Below are 24,479 nucleotides of genomic sequence, written 5' to 3'. Positions count from 1 at the left end.
AATTACGTTCATAGACACGCTGCCGCTAAATATTCGCAGGCAAATCCACAACTTAATACCGGGAATGCCTATTAAACATCTTAGATTCACGAGTACCGATTTGGGTAGTGATCACTTCGATGAATGAAAACTGTTATTTTTACAACGGTTGACAACAAAGATGAGATGGTCAGGGATAGACTAGACAAACACGGAATGTAACTTAAACACAACACATCATCCAAATACGAACCTGATTGAAAGAAATAATGACAATGAAATCCTTGATGACAGCAACACTCATAACAATCACAAAACAATTACATTGACAATCATGTTACATTATTTTTAAAATGTTTCCTTTTCTTTTTCATAACTTCTTTAACACACTACTTCTCCGCTGCAAAGCACAGGTATTTTGCTTGTCTCTTTAAGCCACTAAAGTGAGTGTGGCACATTTTATGTTGTTTCAATATGCATGATACACTGTTATTTCGGTTAGGAAAAAAAATCCTCCCTTGAAATAGCATCACAATTTTTTTTTTTTTTAAATATGAGGTATGCTGCCAGTACCAATCTCAGGAAAGGAAAACACACGGCATGACACAATGTGAACAGAGGAAGCTACAAATGAAGAGCCTAGTACTGAAAGCACCTGTAATGTGGCTAAAGGTGGAAGGGCCAGTGGAGCATAATTTGGGCCTTGAATTGGGCACATTTTAAAAAAAAAAAAAGAAAAAAATGTAAATGATTCAAGTGCAGCTAAACTAATTGCAGCTAGATATATTGTAATGTTGGCCCACATTAACAGTCAAATACGCACAATGCTTTGATTGTGCCTCATAGTGTACTGACACCGTTGCTGCTATATCAAACACATGGCACACTTTGCACAGAACTGCATTATACACTATAAGCCGGGCAGAGCAAAACAGATATTCATTAATGCCTTTTCACCCTCTGGCATGAAGTTACAGATAGCTGCTAATGTAAATAACAAATCTATACTAAGAAAAGGCAAAGCACTCACTCACTCATCACTAATTCTCCAACTTCCCATGTAGGTAGAAGGCTGAAATTTGGCAGGCTTATTCCTTACAGTTTACTTACAAAAGTTAACCAGGTTTCATTTCGGAATTCTACACGTAACGGTCGATAACGGTCGACAACGTCCACCATGTTGAACTTTCTTATTTATGGCCCCATCTTCACGAAATTTGGTAGGCGGCTTCCCTGCGCTAACTGAAACCGATGTACGTACTTATTTCGGTGGTATGATGCCACTGTCGGCCGCCATATTGAACTTTTCAACCGTCTTTGTTACTTATTGGCCCATCTTCAAAAAATTTGGTATGCAGGTTCCCAACGCTAACTGAATCCTACTTACGTACATATATACGTCCATAGCCTGCAGCTCGGTCACCATGTGAGGCGGCGGTGGGTCCCCCATCCCAACGCCTCCCACGTTGTTGGCTGCCTGCCTATATAAGGCCGTCCGTCACTCCAGTCTCTACATTCCCTTCCTTGCTTCGCCACGGGATTCACGTCTACAGCCTTTTTATTTAATCCGCTCCGCTGTTTTATTGTTCCTTTATTACGATTATAGTTATTGTGTAGGTATTTTAGACTTACTTTACATTGTTCAGGTGCCCATTTCCTTTATCATTCCAACCGTACCCCCATTAACATGTCTATCGAGGTGATCACCATCGATCAAAGAACTGTCACTTACCGAGTGGTTTCCATGCCCGGAGATGGCACCTACCTTTTCCATTCTCTTTGTTACATATTGCACGGCCATATCAGGCTCACTCTTGATATCCGGAGGAACATTGTGTCTTATGTATTGAATGACTGGGACAGGTTCAAGGTGTGGACTGATGACGGTACAGGAGATATTTAGACTACACAGGAGCACTATAAGAGTGAAATGCCTAAGCCCTTCACCTATGCATCTGCATGTGAGTTGATGGCTGCCGCTGAATTGTTCGGTTGGCGCTTTCAAGTGTACCGAAATGGCCAAATATTTTACACCTTTCGACAACCGCCAATGCTTCTTAAACATCTTAGATTGACAGGTGACGATTTCAGTAGTGGACACTTTGATATTTATGAATGTTTAAACTCTCAAAAGCTGGATGTGAAGTTATCGATGAAACCGCTTGTATGCTTACAACGCTTGACAGATGCCGAATGTCTCTTCAACACAAGTCCTACAAATACTGTCGTAATTGAAACAAACCATGAAACTCAAACCGATTATGACCGCAGCAATCCAAGCTGTGAGATTTGAAACAAGATTACTGTTCACATGGCCAACTGTACGTTGCATGCTCAAGAGTAAGCTCAGCGCACAGCTTGGTCATATTACAACCGGAGGGCCGTACTCACAATGTGGTATACAAAGAGATCCTTAACAAATAATTATTGGTATATTTTCCCTCAGTTTAAAAAGGTTTAATTTTCTTCTTAATAAAAATTTTAAGGCAGTACTTCGCCGCTGCGAAACGTGGGTATTTTGCTAGTATGTACTAAATGATATTGCCTATTTGGAGAAAGATCCCACTCGATTAACAAGGAAAGAGAGTCTGTGAGTGTCTTACGGGCCACCCAACCGTGAAAGGCAATTCAAGATATGGTGAAGGAGGTGGCTGCCAATAAAATGCAGAAGCAGTGATAGGTACAAAGATGTGCACTTAACAAAGCAAAATTGAATAACGTACTGCTGTTTTGTGTGCAGCGGCTGCTCATAATACACTCCAAAACATTATTTGTATTGCTGATGGAGGAAGGTTTTATAATCACTCAATCTTGTCTTTTGCTGTATACCTACATATCCAGTGAAATATGGAAGTATGGCTGCAATTTTTAAAACTATGTACAGTATATAGAAAAATACCGTTTTTGTGCACAGCTAATTTTAAAGTACTGTGTTGAATTTTACAGTTACATTCTGGACCGCAGTGCAACTTCAGAAAGCTGCTAGTGGCATAGCATCCCTTTGGGCATGAACACGTAAGATGTCGAGAATCTGTGCTGACTACTGATGCAGAGTGTTTTTAAATAAGTTTTCAAAAAATCCCATTTAAAAATGTTTAAAGTATTTCCAAAAATATCACAGGTTTGAATATATTCTCACAATTTAAGTGAAACTATGTGCAAGCAAGAAATTATGTAACAAATTATTTTTACATTCACTCAAGCCATTTTAGGCTACAGTACCTGTAGTTTTTGAAGCTAGGGCAGTAGGGATGTGCAATCAATGTTCTAAGCTGATGGGCCATTAGTGAGAGCAAAAGTTTTTGGATGCTAGTTGATATAGCCTTGGTGGTTATAGTACTGAAAAAGTGTGTGGCAGTTCAAATATTAAGCTAGCCATTGTTTTGTTTCATACTTTATGACACACCAATTCAAACAACCACATCAGTTGAATAAGACTTTCATATTCTTTATAAGAAAAGTAGTGGGATTCGCCCCTGCTCTCTTTGCTCACCAACTCCTACCTCCCGCACCCCCCAACGGCAAACGCTTAGCACCAATGTGAAGAGGGGGGCTGAACTCACCCCAAGGAGACACGGTCGCTCCTCTGAAACCCCTCTTTAGCGGTGATACAATGGGAATCAAATAACAGTTGGTTTTTTTTTTTTTACCTCCTCTTTGCTCGATCAGCTGCTGGCTTGCTGCTGCTCTCATGCCGTGTGATCTGCATTTCGTGCAGCGCTTTTATCGCCGGGGTGTTCTCTTCACTTTTCGATCTCTTTTCACTGTTCTGTTATTTCACTGACTAATATTTTTTGTTTGCGCTAATGTGATCTTTACTCTCATTTTTTGTGACTTTCGAATTTTGCTACTTCCATTATCTCTGACCTGTTCTGCATGTGTATCACAGGACTTGCTTCCTAAGGTTGTAAGTATGACATGACATGAAAGTGTCTCTCTGTCTCTCTTCAAAAGATGATGTCTCGTCGCAGGAAAAAAGTCTTGTCCCAAGTTTTTTTTTTCTTCATAATAGAGAGAAATGCATACCTCTACTTGAGATACAAATTTGTATTTGTTTAATTTAACACTGCAGCACCTCACATAGCATTTAATGCATTTTCTATGTGTTTGTTTATTTATTTATTAGGCTACTCCCAATGGACCTGCCTGTTGCTGGTGGCTTCTGGCTGTTCTCCCTGTGGATCCACGGTACCAATTGTCAGTGCTCTCCATGATGTCCCTTAAAGAGCGGCTGATTAAAATTCAGCACATTCTAACATATCTGCAGAGCATTCCAAGTGAACAGTCTTTTTGATCTTCCAAAAGAGTCATGTGGGGCTTTTGACAACAGATCAAGTCACTTGCTGCCTTTATATGTGCCTGTGTTTGTGTATGTGTGTGTGTAGGTGTGTGTGTGAGCGCGTATATATCTTACGGCCAAAACAAAGATCTGTTAATGAAAGAAGGAGAGAAGGCTGGAGAAGTGTGTTCAGAATGGCTAGTTGTACGTTTTACTGTAACATGTCTTTGTATGGGAATCAAAATTTGCACTATTCTTTTGAAACTTGGAATAAATAAGCAAATCTGTAGAGCATGGGAAACAGTGACTTGGATCTGAGATGCCTTGTGCCGCAGGTTTACATTTCTAAGCAACTTCTTTGACACTTTATTTGCTGTCACAGTCCAAATATGCACAAATCTAAACTCTGCAGTAGCAGTTTTGAAGGCGACCAATTGTGTCTTATATAAGCTTCTGTGTCTTAAAATCTTCAATTACTCTTCCATAAGATGGCAGTCATGAACCAGTCATGTCTTCTGTGCTTTACTGCCAAATACCTTACAAGCTGTTGAGTTCTGCTTTCAAACATAATAGAGGCTGTGACAACAAATGTCAGCTTTGTACATATTTACATGTACAAGTTTAAATGGGAATGTGCATTGCTGTCAGAATTACAGTACACTACTATTTAGAGGTTGTGGTTCAGCCTTGACATATTTATATTGAATGAATAATTATGTGAACACAAAGTTTAGGGGTATTGTGAAGTGTGATGACCCCATTTAAGGTACACTGACTTTATTATTATGAAGAAACCTTTGCCTTATGCAGTTTGCATTCTGCTGGACAGCACGCGCTGTGGCTTGGTTTGCATTTCCCTTGATGCGGCCGGCAGAGTCCTGCTGTATTTGTATTTGTTTATGTACAGTATGTTTGTGTAGTTGTGGAATGAATTTACTGTGTGTTTAAGCACTTCTATGTTTCTTCCAATTTGCTTTGGCTTGAATATTTAATTTTTGAATAAAACCATTTGTACCTTTTTCTTGATCTTATTGCACTGCGTGTCTAGACAGTTTGTTGAATGGTGGTTTTAAGGGATGGGGTAGTATTGAGGAACTTTAAGGTTATTCAAAATTTTGATCAAATGAATAGTATAGCTGGAATGGCCACTAATATCCAGCCCAGAGCATGTCCTGGAGCCATCGTAGAAAGCAAATTAGAATAGTAAGTGTTGAGAATATTTGCAAAGTTACAGGTTAAAAATGAATTACATGTGCATGTAATATGCAGGTTCCTTGCAGATAGACTGCTGGACCTTGCAGCAACTGAATGCATTTGTTTTAATAAAATATTTAGAAACAGATGGAAGATCCAAACATGAAGGAATGCAAATGATTAATCTGTTCTCCAAAAACAAAAAATCTACAATGACTTGACATGATAGAATAAAAGTACTACCAATTAACAATCACATTTGTGAAAAATTCCCATACACTCATCTAATGGACATTTAGGGTCATAGCAGTATTAGATTTTGAATGATTTCTACAATTGTGGTTTTTCTGTTTCAGAGTGGTTGTGCAACATACAGTACATCTTTATTTATAAACAAAATGGTGCACAAGTTTTCATTTCTTGTGTCTCTGAAACCAAACTTAGAGCCGCTTCCTTTTTACTATATATATATATATATATATATATATATATATACTGTATATATTGTAAAAAGGAAGCGGCTCGACACACGTAAAAAGGTTTGGGGCAGCCCCCGTATAATATTCCTAGCTGCAAAGGTTTTCTTTTTCATTCAACAGAGTAGTTGATCGTACAGAGTCCTAGACAGAACTGATGAAGGTTGGCAAAGATGGCGGTTTTAAGTGGTCAGACAGGAAGTGATGTATGTTAACCCAAAGTGATGTGACTGGAAGTGACATTCTTCTGGGCACCGGGACCAGAAGTGACATTCTTCTGGGCGCTGGAATCGGAAGTGACATTCTTGATTCAGATAGGTTTTCCCACGACTGGTCTGTAGAGATAGCAGGAGAAGGTTTAATGCACCCCGCCCTCCCATGGCCTGGCGTGGAATTACCTTTACTTGGTCCACACAACATCCCCCTATTCACACATGTGTGACATGGCCAACCCTAGCCCAGACCCGTTACGTCGGGTGTACCGGTCTGAGAAGTCGTGGCATCTAGAAAGGGCATCGGCATTGGCTTGCAGAACACCCCAGCGATAAACGACCGAATACTTATATGGCTGTACATCCAAAAACCAACTCGTGACCCGTGGATTGGACTCCCTGTGCAAGGCCATCCACTGTAAGGGTGAATGGCCTGTCACAAGAGTCAATTCACATCCCAAGAGGTAATATATCAGCTGAGTAATCGCCCATTCAATAGCCAAAGCCTCCTGCTCCACTGCCACATACCTAGTTTCCCGATCCAACAGTTTCCGGCTCAGGTACATAATGGGGTGTTCAACTCCATCGATGCTTTGGCTCAGCACTGCTCCAAGACCTGTGTTCGAAGCGGCCGTCTGGAGAATGAAAGGTAAAGAAAAGTCTGACACCTTTAATATAGGAGCTGACGTAAGGGCCAGTTTCAAGTCACTGAATGCAGCCTCTGATATATCATCCCATACCACATGATTAGGTCGACCCTTCTTTGTGAGGTTTGTCAAGGGCGTAGCTCTCTCGGAAAACCGAGGTACAAACCGGCGATAGTAACCCGCTAAGCCGAGAAAGGCCTGAACTTGCCTCCTGGTTATAGGATGGGGCCAATTTACAGTGGCATCTATTTTAGAGCATTGTGGTCTCACCATACCCCGGCCCACTAAATAGCCTAAATATTTGGCCTCGACCAACCCAAAGTAACACTTTTTAGGGTTGATATGAAGCCCAGCTTTTGCCAGTGTCCGCAATACAGCTCCAACCTGTTGTATGTGTTCCACCCAGGTATTGGAATAGATGACAATGTCATCCAAGTAGGCAGCACTATATGAATTATGAGGACGGAGCACTTTATCCACCAGACGTTGGAAGGTCGCAGGTATCCCCATGTAATCCAAATGGGAGGATACGATACTGACACTGACCACTAGGGGTACTGAACACTGTCTTTTCCTTAGCGCAGTCTGTTAAGGGAACCTGCCAGTACCCCTTAGTCATATCTAAAGTAGTCAAAAATTTGGCATGTCCTAGCCGCTCGAGGAGTCAACCACTCGCAGCATCGGATAGGCGTCAAATTAGGAGACTTGGTTAAGCCAACGGAAGTCATTGCAAAACCTCCAACTTCCATCGTGCTTACTGAACATAACGATAGGACTGGACCAGGGACTATAACTTTCCTCAATCACACTTAGTTCCAACATTCGTCTGATCTCCAACTCCACTTCAGCCTTTTTTGCCTCTGGAATTCTATATGGGTATTCTCGGACTATAACCCCAGGTTTCATCACAATGTAATGCGCAACCAGGGAGGTCCGACCTGGATTTTTACTGACTACCTCAGGGACAGACAGGATAACTTCTTCGAGCTCCTGATGTTGCCTGCGAGTCAAATTGTCCCCAAAATTAAGGTGTAATTGATGAGCGAAGAGAGAGCGGTACTGTCCAGAGGAGGGCTCGGAATCCTTGTCCTTCCACGGTTTCAGCAGATTGATATGATAAATCCACTCACTGGGTCGACAATTCGGTTGTTTCACCAAATAATCGACCAGCCCCTTCCTCTCCTTAATTTCATAAGGGCCTTGCCAATGAGCCAGTAATTCTGAATGAGAGGTAGGAACTAAAACCATGACACAGTCTCCCGGCCGGAACTCCCGCAGAGACATACCACGGTTATAGCATAGGGCCTGAGCTGCTTGTGCCTTTTCCATATGCGTTTTCAATATGGGTCTAATTTTCTAAAATCTATTGTGTAACTGCGCGATATAATCTAATATACTTGTTGATGGTAGGGCCTCTTCCTCCCATCCTTCTTTTAAAACGTCTAATATGCCACAGGGTTGTCGTCCATATAGCAATTCTAAAGGTGAGAACCCCATGGAGGCTTCTGGGACTTCCCGATATGCAAAAAGGATGAGGGGAAAGAGCCGATCCCAGTTCCTTCCGTCCTCATTGACTACCTTATGCAACATCTGGTTGAGAGTTTGATTAAACCTCTCCACAAGACCGTCGGTTAAGTGCTTTATTTGAAGTAGCTTGGCAGTCTCCCTGAATGTCTGGTAGGTAAAAGGAGTCCCTTGATCCATCAGGATTTCTTTAAGGATTCCGACACGTGCAAATATCCCAACTAATTCCTGTGCGATAGCTTTTGAAGTAGCTGAGCGCAGCGGAACAGCCCATGGAAAGCAACAATGGAAATGATACTGCCGGAATCAAATAAAGCGATTACTTTATAACTAGCACTTCTCCCGTATGTGAACAGGCCAGTGGATTAGAAAGAGCGCGCCGTGCCTCCTCCCACATCACCCAGCAGACCCCTTTGTTGCTTTACAGGTCCTGCCGAAGCGTCCCAGGGTCCCCTCAAACATGCTTCGCATTATATCCGCGGGACTCTGTATTAGGGACGCAAGCACGGCTAGCGAGACAATATCTGTATATTCCCAGGCCTGCTGGGCAATTTTTCCGGGTAGGCTTCTGAGGAGTAAGGCGCAGACCACCTGCTCTGCTATTTGGTGGCTGGATTTTTTATGGGGCTGTAACCAACCAACCAACCAACCACCTTAGCCCATATAGCCACGGCCTGTTTCTTAGTTGCCTTAGCGGGGTTAATTTTCCAAGCCATTATGTTTTCCACCTGCTAGCCTGGGTTTCTCCCACCTTTATTAAAGGGCTTGCCCTATGTGGGATATGTAGGGGCAGTCCCCACACCCGGAAGGCCATAACAAGTACTCAGTGCGTTCCCAGACGCACTTGGCTCTAGCCTGTGGGTCCCGGGGCTGTTTTTCCCCGGACCTTTAACAGGATGATGGGTTGAAGCATATTCAAGCTTTCCCCAACACGCCCCAACTGACACCCACTCGGCAACTTGGGAGCGGTACTTACCCATCTGACCTTTCATTGGATAATAAGTGTGTGTCAAGCCTAGGTTTAGGTTTGCCTTCCGATCTCTCCTGGAGGCCATCATCCTGCCGACTACGCCACTGTAAAAAGGAAGAGACACGACACACGTAAAAAACGTTAGGGGCAGCCACCCATATAATATTCCTAGCTGCAAAGTTTTTCTTTTTCATTCAGCAGAGTAGTTAATTGTACAAGTCCAAGTCCAAGACAGAACTGATGAAGGTTGGAAAAGATGTCGGTTTTAATTGGTCAGACAGGAAGTGATGTATGTTAACCGGAAGTGGTGTAGGGTGACCAGAAGTGATGTTTCTCTGACGTCAGCCTGGACGTCGAACAGGAAGTGACATTCTTCTGGGCGTCGGAACCGGAAGTGACGTTCTTGATTTAGATAGGTTTTCCCACGGCTGGTCTGTAGAGATAGCAGGAGAAGGTTTAGTGCACTCCGCCCTCCCCTAGCCTGGCATGGAATTACCTTTACTTGGTCCACACAATGTCTCCCTATACGCACGTGTGTGACTATTTATTTATTTATATATATATATATATATATATATATATATATAGTCACAAGAATGAGACATACTCAGATAAAGGTTTGGGGCAGCCACCCGTATAATCTGGTATCCTGGCTGCAAACTCGTTTTATAGAAATACAGAGCACTGAAGTGCATACAACCGAGTCCAAAACAAGACTGAGGGAAAAGGGAAAAAGGGCAGGCTTTTAAAGGGGAAGACAGGAAGTGAGGTCATAAGGATCGGGCACGTGTTCATCACTCATTGGATCAAGCCCGGACGTGACATCAGAGGGGCTGGAGCTGGTAAGGTCTGTTTTCATTGGTTCGGTCCCGGAAGTGATGTCAATAGAGCCAGGTGGAATCTCCCAGGAATGGTCTACAGGGAAGGGAGAAAAAGAGTCAGTGCTCTCTGCCACATCCCGGCATGCCTCAGAACTGCCTTCACTCAAGCCCTTTAGCTGCCTCCCATGCGCACGTGTGTGACAAGATTATATATATATACATACAGTATACAAGGTCAAAGCTATCCAGATGCCTACTTTACTGTATATCACTAAGTAAGTGGGGGCTGTAAGTCCCAAAACATGTTTTAATTCCATGCCTCTTAACTGCCTTTAGTGATCATGATGGGCTACAGTTGGTAGCTTTTCTCTGGTACCCTTTTGCCAGCAACACTCAACAGCTCAGTGTAGATTCACACAAGTCAGGAATGTCACTTGGGGCCCATTTCAAAACATCTTTTCATTTCATAATCATCAGTTCAAACAATTATTTGTGGCTCCAAATATCATCTACTTAAGGTCATTTTGCCAAGGTCTGGAAGAAAATCCAAACTGTCACACTCAGCTGAGAGGAAATTGGTCAGATGCAATTCAAGTATCACCAAGAAACAGGTCTGCCATGAACTGGAAGCTGATGGAACACCAGGGTCACAGTCCTCATTCAAGCGAGTTTTACATTGCCGTGGGCTGAGAGGCTGTCATCAAAGAAAGAAGCCTCCACTCCAAAGACCATACCTTCAAGCTTGACCACTTTCAAGTCTTCTGGAGGAAAAAATTGAGTTATTTGGCCAAATTGACCAGAAGTATTTATGGAAGAGAAAAAGTGAGGCATTCAACCCCAAGAACACTGTACCAACTGCTAAACATGGTGGGGGTAGATTCATGCTCAGGGGCTGTTTCACTGCCAATGACACTTGCACAAAATGGACAGAATAATGAAGACGGTGGATTACCTCTGAATCCATTCGCATAATCTCAAGCCAGTAGCTAGAAGGTTAAAACATGAATACAATTTTGCTTTCCAACAGGACAATGACTTTAAACACACATCAAAGCTGGTTTTGGAATGGCTAAATCAGACATTGTTAACAATAAGGGTTTGGATTGGCACAAAACGTCAGGTCTGTGCCAGGAAAACAACAACGCTGGTTGAACTCAAGAAGAGGTTGGTTGGCTGGTTGAACTATCAGAAACCTGTGATCAACATGAAACGTACTAACCAAATATAAGGTGTGTTGCAAGGTTCATTTTGACCCTCGATGGTTTCAGGAAACCCACAGTAAATAAAAAAACTTGTGCATAAAATATATTTTCAATAAAAATGTATGTTTTATGGTCATTCTACCACAGGAAAAAAACTTGTAGAAATCATTGATGGCTCCCAACTGTCCTGGCATACATGTCCACTAGATGAGTGGATGGAGACTTTTCACCACTACTGTCAAAAATGAGTAAAGACTGAAGTCTAATTCAACAAAAACTTAATGCCACCACACAATGTCTGAGGTCCTTTTACTAGGTTTGGGCTCAGCAGGTCTGACTGTGCTGTTTTTAGATTAGCTGATGATGAACCAAACTAAACTCAACTGAAATAATGAAGTTAAAGCACAGCTGAACTACGTTCCTGTGTTCCTCATTGAATTAAAGAACATAAAAGAAGCCTTTACACCCAAGTGGAACCCTCAGTGGAACTCCAGAAAAAGAAGGATGCGTGGCCAGTAGTAGAGTTTGCCCTTGCTGGTGATCTCTTGTCCTGTGCATCCCAGACAGTTTCTCATTTGGCCTACCAATAACATCAAAGTGTATATAGGGAGTTAATGAGGAAATAAAAAGTGTTAAGGTTTTTTTTTCACCAAGTTTCAGGTAATGGGAGCAGAGAAATGAACAGGGCCGTTTCTGGGCATAGGCAGTCTAGGCAAACACCAAGGGCATCCTCTAGTGGTCAGGGTGCATTACTGCAGCCGCACGTAGAGACGCCTATCTTTATTTTGTTTACAAAAATGTTTCCGGACCGGAACACAAAGAAATGTTTATGTTGTGCGTCTCAGCAGTGTCTGCACTATACACAAAGCACAATCTGCTGCCTAGAAACGGCTTTGGGTGACGTGACATTTTATTAAACAGTTCAGACCTACGAACACCCAGACTTAAATCAAATGTCCGATTATATTGTTTTATATTATTTTCGCAAAGATGTTTGGTCTTAACATCAGAAGACCTACAAAGTCACGACGAAATAAAATTAAACAATCAAAACGGCAATAGGACTGTAGCTCTTGAGTGAATTTCTAAAAGCTGATTTCAACCACACTGTGATCGTCTCCCAAATGGACTTGCATTACACCTTGTGTTAAACCGTAGCAAATATCGTTCTGTGATACTCACCACCATTTGTGAGATTCGCTCTGGGTACTCTAAAGCAGTTGTGTGTTTTTTTGGAAAGGTAGATTGCATAATTTGCATACACAAGCATACAATAAATATGGGTATTGTGGGTAAAAGATTCCTAATCATAAATATTCATTGTATTCCCAGTTTCACTGAATGTTGTCATTATGCCAAGTGTTCGATTTATTTAATTAATCTAAATGACATGCATATGTTATGGTAATGTCTTATATAAAAAAAAATTATATGTAATATGTCACCATCAACAAACACATGTTAAGCAGGTAGTTTAAATAGATAATCATTGAAGTTATACTTTGCTTTTAGCAATCACTTTCTTTGTTTCTTTCTTAATTTTCTTTAGAGAAATATTAAAAGCAATAAATAAAGACTACTAATACAGCCCGATGCCTACTTATTTTGAGTGTATTTTTCTGACACAGTCTTGTAAACAGACATTACTATAATTCAACATTCTCAAATTGTGAATTTGAGGTCCTAAATACTTTGTTGTCCCCAGTTCTGTCTCCAGGTCTCAATGTACAGGTCTGGCAGTGAGGATTCTTCTCAAAGGAAAGGGGGTGCCATTTACAACTTCACCTAGGGCTGCAAAAATTGTAGAACTGGCTCTGCAAAAGGAGTACATCAGGTAAGCTGACATGTATGGAAGAATATTTTGGACTAAGTCAAATAAATAAATAAGTAAAAGCACATATACTGTATATAAAAGTATGGTGAAATGTGAGCATAAGTAAATGTATCATGAAGTGTGAGCATAAATGGTGTCATTAAATACCGTATACACTCACGGATAAGTCAGGGCTTTATTTTACAGTATAATTTCTGGTATTTTATAATGTCGATCATAAAAGTAGAATGCGGAAAACTCACGCTATTGGTCCAAGAGTTTATGATATGCTAATGTCCACCTGAGAGAGTAACCACGGAGCACACTGCCTTTTTTTCTGTGTTTTGTGCCTACATGACCGCACGGTAATACCCAAACTATTTTGAAGCAATGTTTGCACTGATGTGTGTTTTTTGTATCTCACACCCTCATACACCTTTATCATAAGAGCATCCCTTATCTATGATGGATTGTTCGATCAGAAGAAAATATGAAGCTGGTTTTAAATTAAACATCGTTGAAGTAGTGAAAGAAATTGGTAACTGCGCTGCTGCAACAAAATTTGATGCGTCTGAGAAACCGATGCAAGATTGGAGTAGGCAAGAAGATATAATAAGTTGGGGTCTGATTTTATGATTGATTTTTCAGGTTTCAAGACCAACTTATACATGATTATATATGGTAAGTGTTTTATTGCTTATTTATTTTGTCCATAATATTCCTCCAAATGCATCATGAAATACGGCTTGAAATAAAACTGTCATTTTCACTCATCAAAGTTGAGAGGGTGGGCTCTAGCACATACTGTGTTCTGATTGGTGAATCATCTTCAATGTGGGAGATGGAGGTAAAAGAGAAAGCACAGGTAGTAATTAGAAAAGTGCTTACTACTGCCAACGATATCACATATGTCACAGAGAAAACTGAAGATTTATGAGTAGAAATTACAATGTTGGTGGCCCTTGTAGACTACACTATCGATGAAATTCTTTTTGGAAACATTGAAGGATTGGTGCAATGGAGTAGGCTACACGCCAGTTCAGATGACCAAGTTACCTGCCCTGGTCGCCCATCCTTTGACATTCCAGCCAAGTCAATGGAGCCCTTTCTTTTATGCAGTTTAAAAGTTCAACAGATTGCAGATTTATATATGGCATATCAAAGAAGACGATCGCAAGACGAATGATCCCGCGTGACATAAGGTGAGCTGCACCTGTATTAGTTTAGACACTCTGACCCAGAAAGTCCAAAGCGGTGTCAACTAGTATTCTGAAGTGAATATTTGAGTCTTGTTTTATAAGTCTAAGGTCAGGTGCCTGTTCACAGCTACTTTTTCAAACAACTCTACAGCTCTGATCAGTGGCAAACATGATCAGTGACAAATTATTATGTAAATAGAAAGCATTTCCACTTTATTAATGTGCTGCTCTATAGTGCATAGAAAGTGTGTCGCCATGTGCAAGCTTTTAACATGCTGAATAATGTGGTACAGAATCGCAGCTCTCCCGTATCTCCAGAGATGCGCAATGATGAACCTGACCCAGACCCACCAAATAACCAGCCAAGTCAGGCAGCCTTACAACTTCATTTGAATATAATTAGCAGAATATAAAAACAGGTAATCAGATGCAGCATTTATTTTTTTTAACAAATGTGTTTAATTTGTGGCCAATATCACATAGCATAGCCCTTATATTCCTTAGTTGAACTTTCAAGCGTCTCCGCCATGTTTTTGTTGTTTATACCACTTTGTAAGCCGACAAATAGTAAGTTTTTTCTTGTCTACACTTCGCATTTGCTGAAATTCTTCTTTTTCCACGTGCCTTTTCCATTGCTTTTTAACCAAACACTGAACAGAAGGTGATATTTATTTTGATTTGCATATTAAAATATCCAAAATTCTGGGAGGAGTCGAGGTGAGGCTGTAGGCGCGTGCACATGCATTAAATTTAACATTCATTGGGATGTGTAAAGTGGAAGTGCGTGGAACTTGACGTATGCACAGATTTATGCATTTCGATTTTTTTGTGCGTACACACATTCCCACTTTTGTCCGTACTCCATGATTTAGTGTGAATTCTACGCACAGCGTTATACATGATGTCACAGGTCATTTGAGATGGGCACAGCAGTAACATCAAATGTCACATTACTACAGCTGGCATTTCAAATTCAAAAACAATAATTTAGTTAGTCCAAAAAAGAAGCACTTCTATTGTGCATAAGACTAAACATGGGGTTCTAAAATGAATCTAACACATTCGAGGAGGAACATCTTCAAACTTTTCTGTGTAGTAGCCCTTTAGTGGCAATCTGGAGTACAATGCAGATGCTGACCTCCTCATTTGTAAACCTGACCATGCTGATCACCAACGTAAGACAGACTGCTCTGCTGCCTGCTCCAGGATCGAACTGTTTTGACTACTGCATACAGCTCACATTCTGCTAATTATATCGCTTATCAATACTATTGTAACAACTCTGGGCTCAAAAGTACCGCCATGATAGCTCAATTCCTGCTGCTGAGCACTTGACTTGTGTTCCAAATGGAAACATTATAAGAATAAAGAGTTGTACAGCATACCCACCTCACAACCCTTAGCGTCTGTTTTTTAGGACTTTACTTGGCACATTAACCAAATTACTTTTCCATTAAAGGAACATTGCAAAAGTTAAGCATCACAATGCATTGCAAGATGCTGGGAAATCAATTCATGCTTTTATTTTAAGTCATTTAGATCACTGCGATAACTGGAAAAAGACATCAGTCTGTTGCAATTATGTCCAGATAGCAGCACCAAGAATCTTAGCCAGAAGAACATCTGAACACATCTCTCCAGTTTCAGCATCGATACATTGGTGCCCTGTGCAGGGTTTGTTACTACCTTGCACCATTTGCTAGCTGGGCTAGGCTTCGGCAACCCCACACACAACCCAGGCGTGGAATAAGCGGGTTAGAAAGGGATAGGACATGACATAACCTGTGTTACTGGTGTCCTTCAGAATTGACTTTAAAATACCACTAATCCTCCTTAATAAAACAACAAGTGTCTGTGTCTGTTATGCAACAGATGGCATTTAACACAAACATCAGCACTGTTTTTACGAAACCCATACAAAATGGCATATAATGCATACATTGCAACCAGACATACAAACTGCTGTGCAAACATCAACTCTGAATACATCCAACAGAGAGTAAGCTGCCAGATGGACAGAAACAAGTTCATCCACCTTAATAAAAGAAACAAGCGTCTGTGATCTGCCCAATGCTATGTCTCGAACATTTGTGAAGTGCCATCTGTTGAAATGACAAATGCAGTGCACTTTCATAATACATGCATTGCAAAATACACTCCAACAGATACTGAGGTCTACATTGATTACTTAGATTTCAGCCCATCTTGGACAGATAGTACAACTAGTGGTATATAAAATCTTAAATAATCTTGTTCTTTCTTATATTTTAGAGGGCATTTCCTCCTTAATTTCAATTCCCAGTGTTCTACTTATTATTCCAAGAGCTAAGCATAAAAGAAGTGGTGAGGCGGCCTTTTGCGGTTACGCACCAAAAATCTGGAATCCTTTACCAACAGAGATATGCCAGACTACCACTGTGGAACATTTTACAAAACTCCTAAAAACCCGCAAAATTTAATTTGGCTTTTTACTGCTACATTTTAGTTGTACACCTACTAAAAACTGTACATGCATAGAATTACATTCTTCCTGGATTTGCTGTCATTACTAATCTGTACGTTTCTTTGCACCTCATCAAAGTCCTGTGCAGCCACTGATGATGCTTGAACGAAAGCAGATACCCCAACTTTCCACAATACCCACTGCATTGAATCCTCTAGGATGAAACCTAAACACCAATAAGGAAGTACTTGAGTACCTTTATGTTCTGTAGAATACCCAGTGGGGGCTGAGCAGTCTTTTGCCCTTGAACCACATTTGGCTTCTCTGGAGATTTTTTTTTTTTTGTCCTTGCTGGCCACCTGACCTTATCATCAGACTCATCTACTGTATATATACACAGACTTTACTTTTCTATTAATTATAGGTCTTCTAGGGGGGTTCCCCCTGCTTGCCTGCCACTTTGCGTCTCTGCCGGTCGCTCCTCCAAAACACCTCTTTTAAACGGCAATACAATGGGAAACAAATTGTTTGTTTTTTTTAACCTCCTCTTTGCTTGATCAGCTGCTGGCTTGCTGCTGCTTTTCGCACGGGCGCTTCAAACATTTAAAAGCCTGTACAGCAGCTGTCCTCCTGCTTGTGTTTTATTTCTGGCTCTGGGCGCGATTAAATCTTTTGGCACAAAGTCCCATCTCAATAAATAAATAAATGATCCATTCGTTTTAACTGATAAAAACCCCAACTTTCTTGATATTTTTTAGTTTATAATTTAAAAACGGAATAAGAATCTGAAAAATCTAACATCACATGAAAGTTCGATAAATAAGATATATGTTTGGTATCATTCTTTTCAGAATTTGTGTAGGTTTTAAAATGAGCCCAATTTAAAACGTGACATTAAAAACGTCATCGTTGCACTTTTAGGCTTGGAAGATTTTATTATTTATTTATATATATATAGTGGCGGGTGGCCAGGACGCCCCCTTCTACACATGTTCTGAGGGAGCAATCATGGACTGCTCAATACCTCCCCCGGGACGCTTGGTAGCAGCCTCCCTTGGCGGAGGATGGTGCCTCAGTTTCCCGCAGGGTTTAATGGGAGATGGAGTTCTCCACAGCCCTGTTGGGATCTGGGGTGGCTGCCAGGGGTTGCTGCATGGGTCCCAGAGCTGGCCTGGACAACCTCTACAGCCCCGCCCAGAAGTGCATTCAGAAGCAGGTGATCAAGCACCAGGTGGGCTGTAAAAAGGGCCAGCAAATCACCACTCAGGGCCAGAATTGGGAGGAAGAGGATGAGGATGCCTGGGAGGAGGAGTGGTGGTGCCAGAGGAAGGATTGTGTTGTGTGGAGTTAAGTGCTTATGGGACTGTGTATTGCCTGTGGGGTTCACGGGGGACGTGCCCCACAGGTGAAGAAAAATAAAAGTCTTGTTGGGTTTTACACGTGCCTCTGTGGCGGGTCGGGCGCTATACAGCGTCCACTTCACTCCTATATCTATCTAAAATATATATATATATAATGAGAGAGAGAGAGAGAGAGAGAGAGAGAGAGAGAGAGAGAGGGGATTTTATGTAAGGGCATATTGATTTCATTTTGTACGTTACTCATTCTTATCAAATTTTAATTTGTTCTTTTATTTTGACATCTTGTAAAGCACTTCGAGATACACCTAATGTATGAACATGTTGCTCTTGTTCCGTTATTTTTTTTTTTTTTTTTAAAGCTCACATTTTCAAGTCTGAGCTATAAAATTAGAAGCTAAAATGTTGTACTTTATCATTTATTAATCCTCAAGTGTGCACTGTGAACTTTAATGCCATATGACTTGTGACATTCTTAAAGACAAAGTTCAAAAATCCTTTTTCTTCCTTATTTTTTATTCTTCTTTAAATGTAAAAATCATCCTACCAACATAAAATCTTTACTACTAGAGAGTATTGAATTCTAGACAAAATATTCTCTTATCTAAATAGTCCAAATGTTCAAGATTTTTTTTTTGGTAAGCAGTGGCCTTGAACAGAAGTACACAGCAGTTCAAGCCTGATAAGGTTTTAGAAAACAGCAGGAAGCAAAGGTAACACACTATTCTGGGTTGCTCTACTCAACTGGATTATATAAATGACGACCACTTAAATTCGGTCACTTCAACCTGTTTATTGAAGTACATGATTGTAGTGGAGTTTCACTACAGCCTACTTCAAATGCACTGCATGCCCCAAAAATGACCATTCACTGCTTTCCCACTCAAAACAGCTTCCAAATGTCCATATGAAGAATTCTGTACAGAATATAAGAAAATGGAGCAATTACAAGAAATAAGGGAATCAATGATAATGTCAGAAAATCTTTTATTATTTGAATTTGGCAGTGCCATGGGGCGTGCGTCAGCTTTCTTTGTAACTTAAATCACAAGGAGCATTCTTGCAGTTTCTGGTCAGCCACTTTTAAAGCCACCCAAGTATTTAACATGGAGGCTTTTAATTTAGCCCAGACAAGGTGGTTGTTCAGTCCAAAAATCTGTGCTGCAAACTGAGCTGCGGCCTCAGGAGACAGAACGGTGGTGCACCCCAGACCTAGACAAAAATGCAAACAAAGGGGTTATGCCAAACATGCTGGTAACATTTATATGACAGGCAATATTTCTAAAACAAAATCCTATAACTAGTAGCAGAACAAATGGTTGAGGGTTTACTTTACCTCCTCCATATGCTGCATTTAACAAATGAACACACAACTTTTTAAACAACATGGCAACAATAACACTAGGAATCTTCTGGCATGGCACTAGACTTCAGTCTAATTGCATGTTCAACATTTCAATACCTGTTTAAATTTATATTTGGAGAGGTTTACTATAGCGAGACAGGATTAGCCTTTGCTAAGGTGCAGTTTCTCCAGTTTTCTCTTTCTTTACAATGTACCACTCTACTGTTCATCCACAAATCTGAACTTTCACAACTGTGTAGTGACTGCAGGTTTTGTTGCAACCCAATTTCTTAATAAGAAGTCAATTGCTGTTGAATGGACTTTTTCTACATTATTTTAAACATCTCACTTGCTACGATTCACCCTTTGAACACAGCAGTTTAGTAGCTATGCACTACACATAGCAAAGGAACCAGCAGTTTCCATCTAACTTGTTGCCACTGACATCTGCAGATTTTAAACATGAACCATGTAATTTAATAAAAATATCTGAAAGGAAACTGAAGAGGAAAAAAGTGAAGGACTGAGAATTGGATGGCCGAAGAATGACCCAATATGATTTTAGAATGAACACAAGCAAACCATAAAATGTAACATTTCTTATTGTCAATGACTTGTTTCCTCTTAAGCAATCAGGTTGGAACAAAAATTTGTAGCCACTACAGACCTCCAGGACCAACTTTGCAGACACATCACCTATATGGTTAAGTAATAATAAATTATAAGAGACATAAAATAGTTACACTGAAGTGGACATCAGAGATTTCACATACTGTGTTATGCAAAGTAAAACAAAAATAGCAAGAATTACCACTTGGCATTCTCAGAGATGACCAGATGTCCTGAGCACCCCAGTCAGGAGAAACTGGTGGACAGTTGATAACCGGAAATGCAGTGTTGCCAGCCAAGACCGGTCCAAGGCCATTACTTCGTCCAGCCACAGCTACAAAAACAGTTGGTACTCCATCACCTGCCAAAGAGTCAGATTTTTCATGAAAAAGATATGAAAAAAAGCTTATGTTTTATTTTTAAAAACACCATAAACACCCCCAAAAATGTACCTTCATATTCTGCCTTTATTCTCATGGTTTCATCTGGACCTTTGTGAGCCGAAGTAACTCTTAGAGCACACCGAATGCCATAACCGACACAAGCTTTCTTGATTTTTTCACTGTGAGCGATGTCAGAAGTTGATCCCATCAGCACGACAACTCTTTCAGGATTCTTGGATTCCAACAGCAGCTTTAAGGAAAAAACAAAGAAAACAAAAAAAAAAACAGATGAAATGTGACATTACAATCAGACCTTTTTTAAAGGCATATGCAAGTTAAAGAATGATACACATTGAATCTTGACTTTCCAAACAGTATTTTTCGTGCATGGAGGAGGAGGAGGAGGGGGGGGTTAGAAGAACGCACTAATACAGCGCATTGCTGCACTCACCACACGACAAACCAAGTCAGGGTCCAGATTAGGACCCGAGTGCAGCCATGCAATGGGCGATACCTCAGCACCACACTAGTTCAGATGGAGTGGAACACTGTGAGGTTTTTAAATGGTGGCTGGAGTGCCAATTCTGCCACCAACCCCCAAGTTTTTCCCAGCAGGCTGGAGGGCCCTCATGCAGGGATGAATGCAGATTAACATCATAAACTTTAATTTAACTGTACAGTAAAGGCATTGTGAACCTAACAAAACAAAGTTAGCAGACATCCAACCATAGGCAGAGAGTCCTAAAACACAAAGCAAACAAAAACCAATCTAATCCAGTTTGCAGTTTGAACAAGGCCATGAGCACAGAGGTCTCAAATGAACACCAATGAAATCTGCAACTATCAGAAAAAATGTTCTGCAAGAAATTAAACATTAAATCATATAACAGACACTGCACATCTGCACCTGATCTTCCACAGTTTCATTGTATGTTGAATCCCATCACCCTTTCTGATACCAGTAACTTTAAAAACTGAAATACATAAAGTGGTAGGAGTGTAGCCTTTATTTTCTATACAGGTAAGCTAATTTGCTGAAGCTTATCTTTAAAAATGGCCTTACATCGCAAAAACAAAAAAACCTAATTGATAATATCTGATTAGGATGCAAAGATGTAACCACCATCAAAAGGAAACAAAGACAGAAAACAGAGAAATACTATGCTTCAATAACTGATTATGTTAAAATCCTACTTTTAAATCTGCACTTAAGCCCAGATGATGAAGGCAATATAAATTGCCTCTGATGTTCATACCCTTTATAATGAAATTCAGTTTTTAGCAGATTTCCTTGTACATAGCATGCTTTCCTTTATGATATCCAGTAAAAGCGGTTTCCAAAATGGTGCACCTTTTCCATACATTGTGGAATCCAAGGACTAATTTACTAAAAAAAAAGTCCTATTTATATGAAGATGCATAACCAAATGTAAAAATTGAGCAAAACTGAATTGACATGAATTTGACAAGACACATGGGAAAGACCATGAGATCTTTACCCTTTTCATAAGAATGATGATACAAGACCAAAGCTCTAAACTGCACCCAAAATTTATACTTCATGACTTTCTAGTTCAAGTAGTTCACACCTAGGCGACAAACTTAGTTTGAGATGCTACCAAGCAAACCTAGTTTTGTCTTTTATCCTGGTCATAAAAATCTTTATCTTTGCGATCATCGGTTGTTTAAACTAGTGTTTCCCATCCTCAGTCCTGGGGACCCACTGTGGCTGCAGGTTTTTGTTCCAACCCGATTCCTAATCGGTGACACTTGACAGCACTGATCTCATTTGATTAGCTGGTATTATTTTTCTTTTATTCTACATTCAGAAATACACAGCAGCATGATTTTTACATTTAAAAATATTTCTGCTTTTGCTATAGATTTAAATGCTTAAGTCTTGTTGATTTCATTATTTTGCCACTTCTCTGTGCAGTTTTTTCCCTTCGTTGTATCTTATTAATGACAATTAAAAATGAGCAGAGCAGACACCCTGGCAAACACCACTGAATAATCAAAGGCTGCAACTACTTTAGCATCAGACCCACTAATTAGTAAATAATGGATTCATTAAACAATTAGAACACCTAGAAAAGTAGAATGAAAATCAAGATGAAAATATTGTTAAAAAGAAAAAAAAAAAAATCCCATTTAACTGCTTGGTACATTTTAATATTATATACAGTATATACTTTTTTTTTTTACTAAACTTAGTTTTCTCATTTTTATATTGTTTCCAAAACAAACAACTTGAAAATAAAACACATCACTTAATTAGCCCAGGAGTCCAATTAAAAACTGAAGCTGGTTGGAACAAAAACCTGCAGCAACAGTGTGCCCCCAGGACCGAGGTTGGAAAACACTGCTTTAAACAGCCATTTTCCAGATTCAAATATCTTTTTTCTTCATTCTCAATGGCCCTATTGGTCTTTTGAGGCGAGACCCATTTATTTCATACCATCTTCTGCCTTTTGCGCCACATGCACCACCTAGTTGGTTTCTCCTTTGCACAACTACATTCATTACTTCCACACCAGGGGCCTCATGCATAACGCCGTGCATAGAATTCGCACTATAACATGGCGTAAGCACAAAAGCGGAAATGTGCTTACGCACAGAAAAATCCAGATGCAGGAATCTGTGCGTACTTCAACTTCCACATTCTTCTGCTCCATAAATCCCGGTCAGCGTGAAAAGTAACGCTCGTGTATGCGCATGCTGTCCCACCCCAGTTCCTCCCAGAATTACACCTCTGTGAATATGAAAATCAATATAAATAGCCCTTAAGCTCAGCGTTCTGTGAAAAGACAATGGGAAAAGCACGGGGGAAAATATAAGAATTTCAGCGAATACCAAGTGGAGGCAAAGGAAAGACATACTATTTGTTGATTTAAACAGTGGTATTATCAACAAAAGGAAGTTGATCGAGTAACATAGCGTGTTGGAAAAACTTGAAAGCTCAAGTTCACAAAGCGCACAGTGCCCGAAATAAAAAAGAAGTCACATATCAAAGTCGCCGTGAAAAGGCGAGCTGTAGCCCACCGTCCGAGTGTCATATGAAAGCTCATTAGGGTACATACAGGGAAGAAAAAAAGAACGAAATGTCAACTTTAATCTCAAAATTTCCACTTTAATCACGTAGTTTATTTTGTCATTAAAGTAGAACATCATTAACTTCATCTTAAAATAGTTTCATTTACTAGTTTCCCTAATCCTATTGTAACTAAAGTAGCATGTTAAATGCTTTGTTTTGCATTTGATCTTCAATGTGCTCTGTGTGTGTGAATCACTACGTGCTTCCGTTTTTTCTCTTTCTCCGACAGGACACAGAATCCATTACATTCGTGATATTACAGCTCTCTGAATAATTAAAATACTGAGATGTATATGTGAGATTTTCATGAGGACTGGAATGAAAGCATGTTATAAAATGTGGGACTACGATGGCACAGTAATTGTTCATGTCTCACACAAGATGCTGCTGTGCCATGTGCGACCTTCGATGAAGTAATTTATTGTGGCAGTACTGTCTCTTTCAAAACATACTAACCTGCAATTCTTGTCCTTGCTTTTCTTTCTCCAAATACCCAATCGCCACACAATCAGCTCTGTAATAGACGTCAAGCCATCTGTAAGCTTACAATGACGATTCTTCAAAACTTTTAAGGAACATTGAAATATCTTCATAGTACTGTACGTGTTTAATTATTCTATCCGTCTATCCTTCCAGTGTCGCGCCAGCCTCAGCAAATATACAGCGCAAGGCAGGAACAATACGTGAACTTACTAGCGCTGCTGCACCGTGTCCTCACATGTTTAATTATTAACAATAAATAATTTAAATATTAAATGAAGTTTTATCTGTATAATATAATCAACATATTTTGCTGCATTTCATCTTAAAAATGATATCGTCATCATATGTAAACACGCGCTTTATAAAGTGGCGCAGGTTGTGCAATATTATAACTGTAGTGCAAGTTTACAGTGGGGTAATTGTACTTATAAGCACAAACAGTTCTACA

The 24,479-nt window shown here is 40.2% G+C and overlaps 2 protein-coding genes across 4 annotated transcripts in view; one reads left to right on the top strand and one right to left on the bottom strand.

The window, feature by feature from the left end:
- Positions 1-5,284, top strand: part of lonrf1l (LON peptidase N-terminal domain and ring finger 1, like) — a 57,216-nt gene extending 51,932 nt beyond the window's left edge. The window contains exon 12 of the mRNA XM_039750902.1: positions 4,106-5,284. Coding sequence (XP_039606836.1) covers positions 4,106-4,273 — 168 coding nt within the window. The 3' untranslated portion in view covers positions 4,274-5,284. The remainder of the gene's footprint in view (positions 1-4,105) is intronic.
- Positions 5,285-19,087: 13,803 nt separating this feature from the next.
- Positions 19,088-24,479, bottom strand: part of paics (phosphoribosylaminoimidazole carboxylase, phosphoribosylaminoimidazole succinocarboxamide synthetase) — a 70,936-nt gene continuing 65,544 nt past the window's right edge. For all 3 annotated transcript variants that reach the window (XM_039750898.1, XM_039750896.1, XM_039750899.1), the window contains 3 exons: positions 20,524-20,704; positions 20,274-20,432; positions 19,088-19,329 (listed from right to left, as the gene is read on the bottom strand). In XM_039750898.1, coding sequence (XP_039606832.1) covers positions 19,163-19,329; positions 20,274-20,432; positions 20,524-20,704 — 507 coding nt within the window. In that variant the 3' untranslated portion in view covers positions 19,088-19,162. The remainder of the gene's footprint in view (positions 19,330-20,273; positions 20,433-20,523; positions 20,705-24,479) is intronic.

The sequence above is a fragment of the Polypterus senegalus genome, chromosome 4 (genome assembly GCF_016835505.1).
Source record: "Polypterus senegalus isolate Bchr_013 chromosome 4, ASM1683550v1, whole genome shotgun sequence".
In the NCBI taxonomy this organism is placed as follows: domain Eukaryota; kingdom Metazoa; phylum Chordata; class Cladistia; order Polypteriformes; family Polypteridae; genus Polypterus; species Polypterus senegalus.
Note: the sequence above shows the minus strand (reverse complement) of the source record. Positions and strands in the feature narration are given on the sequence as shown.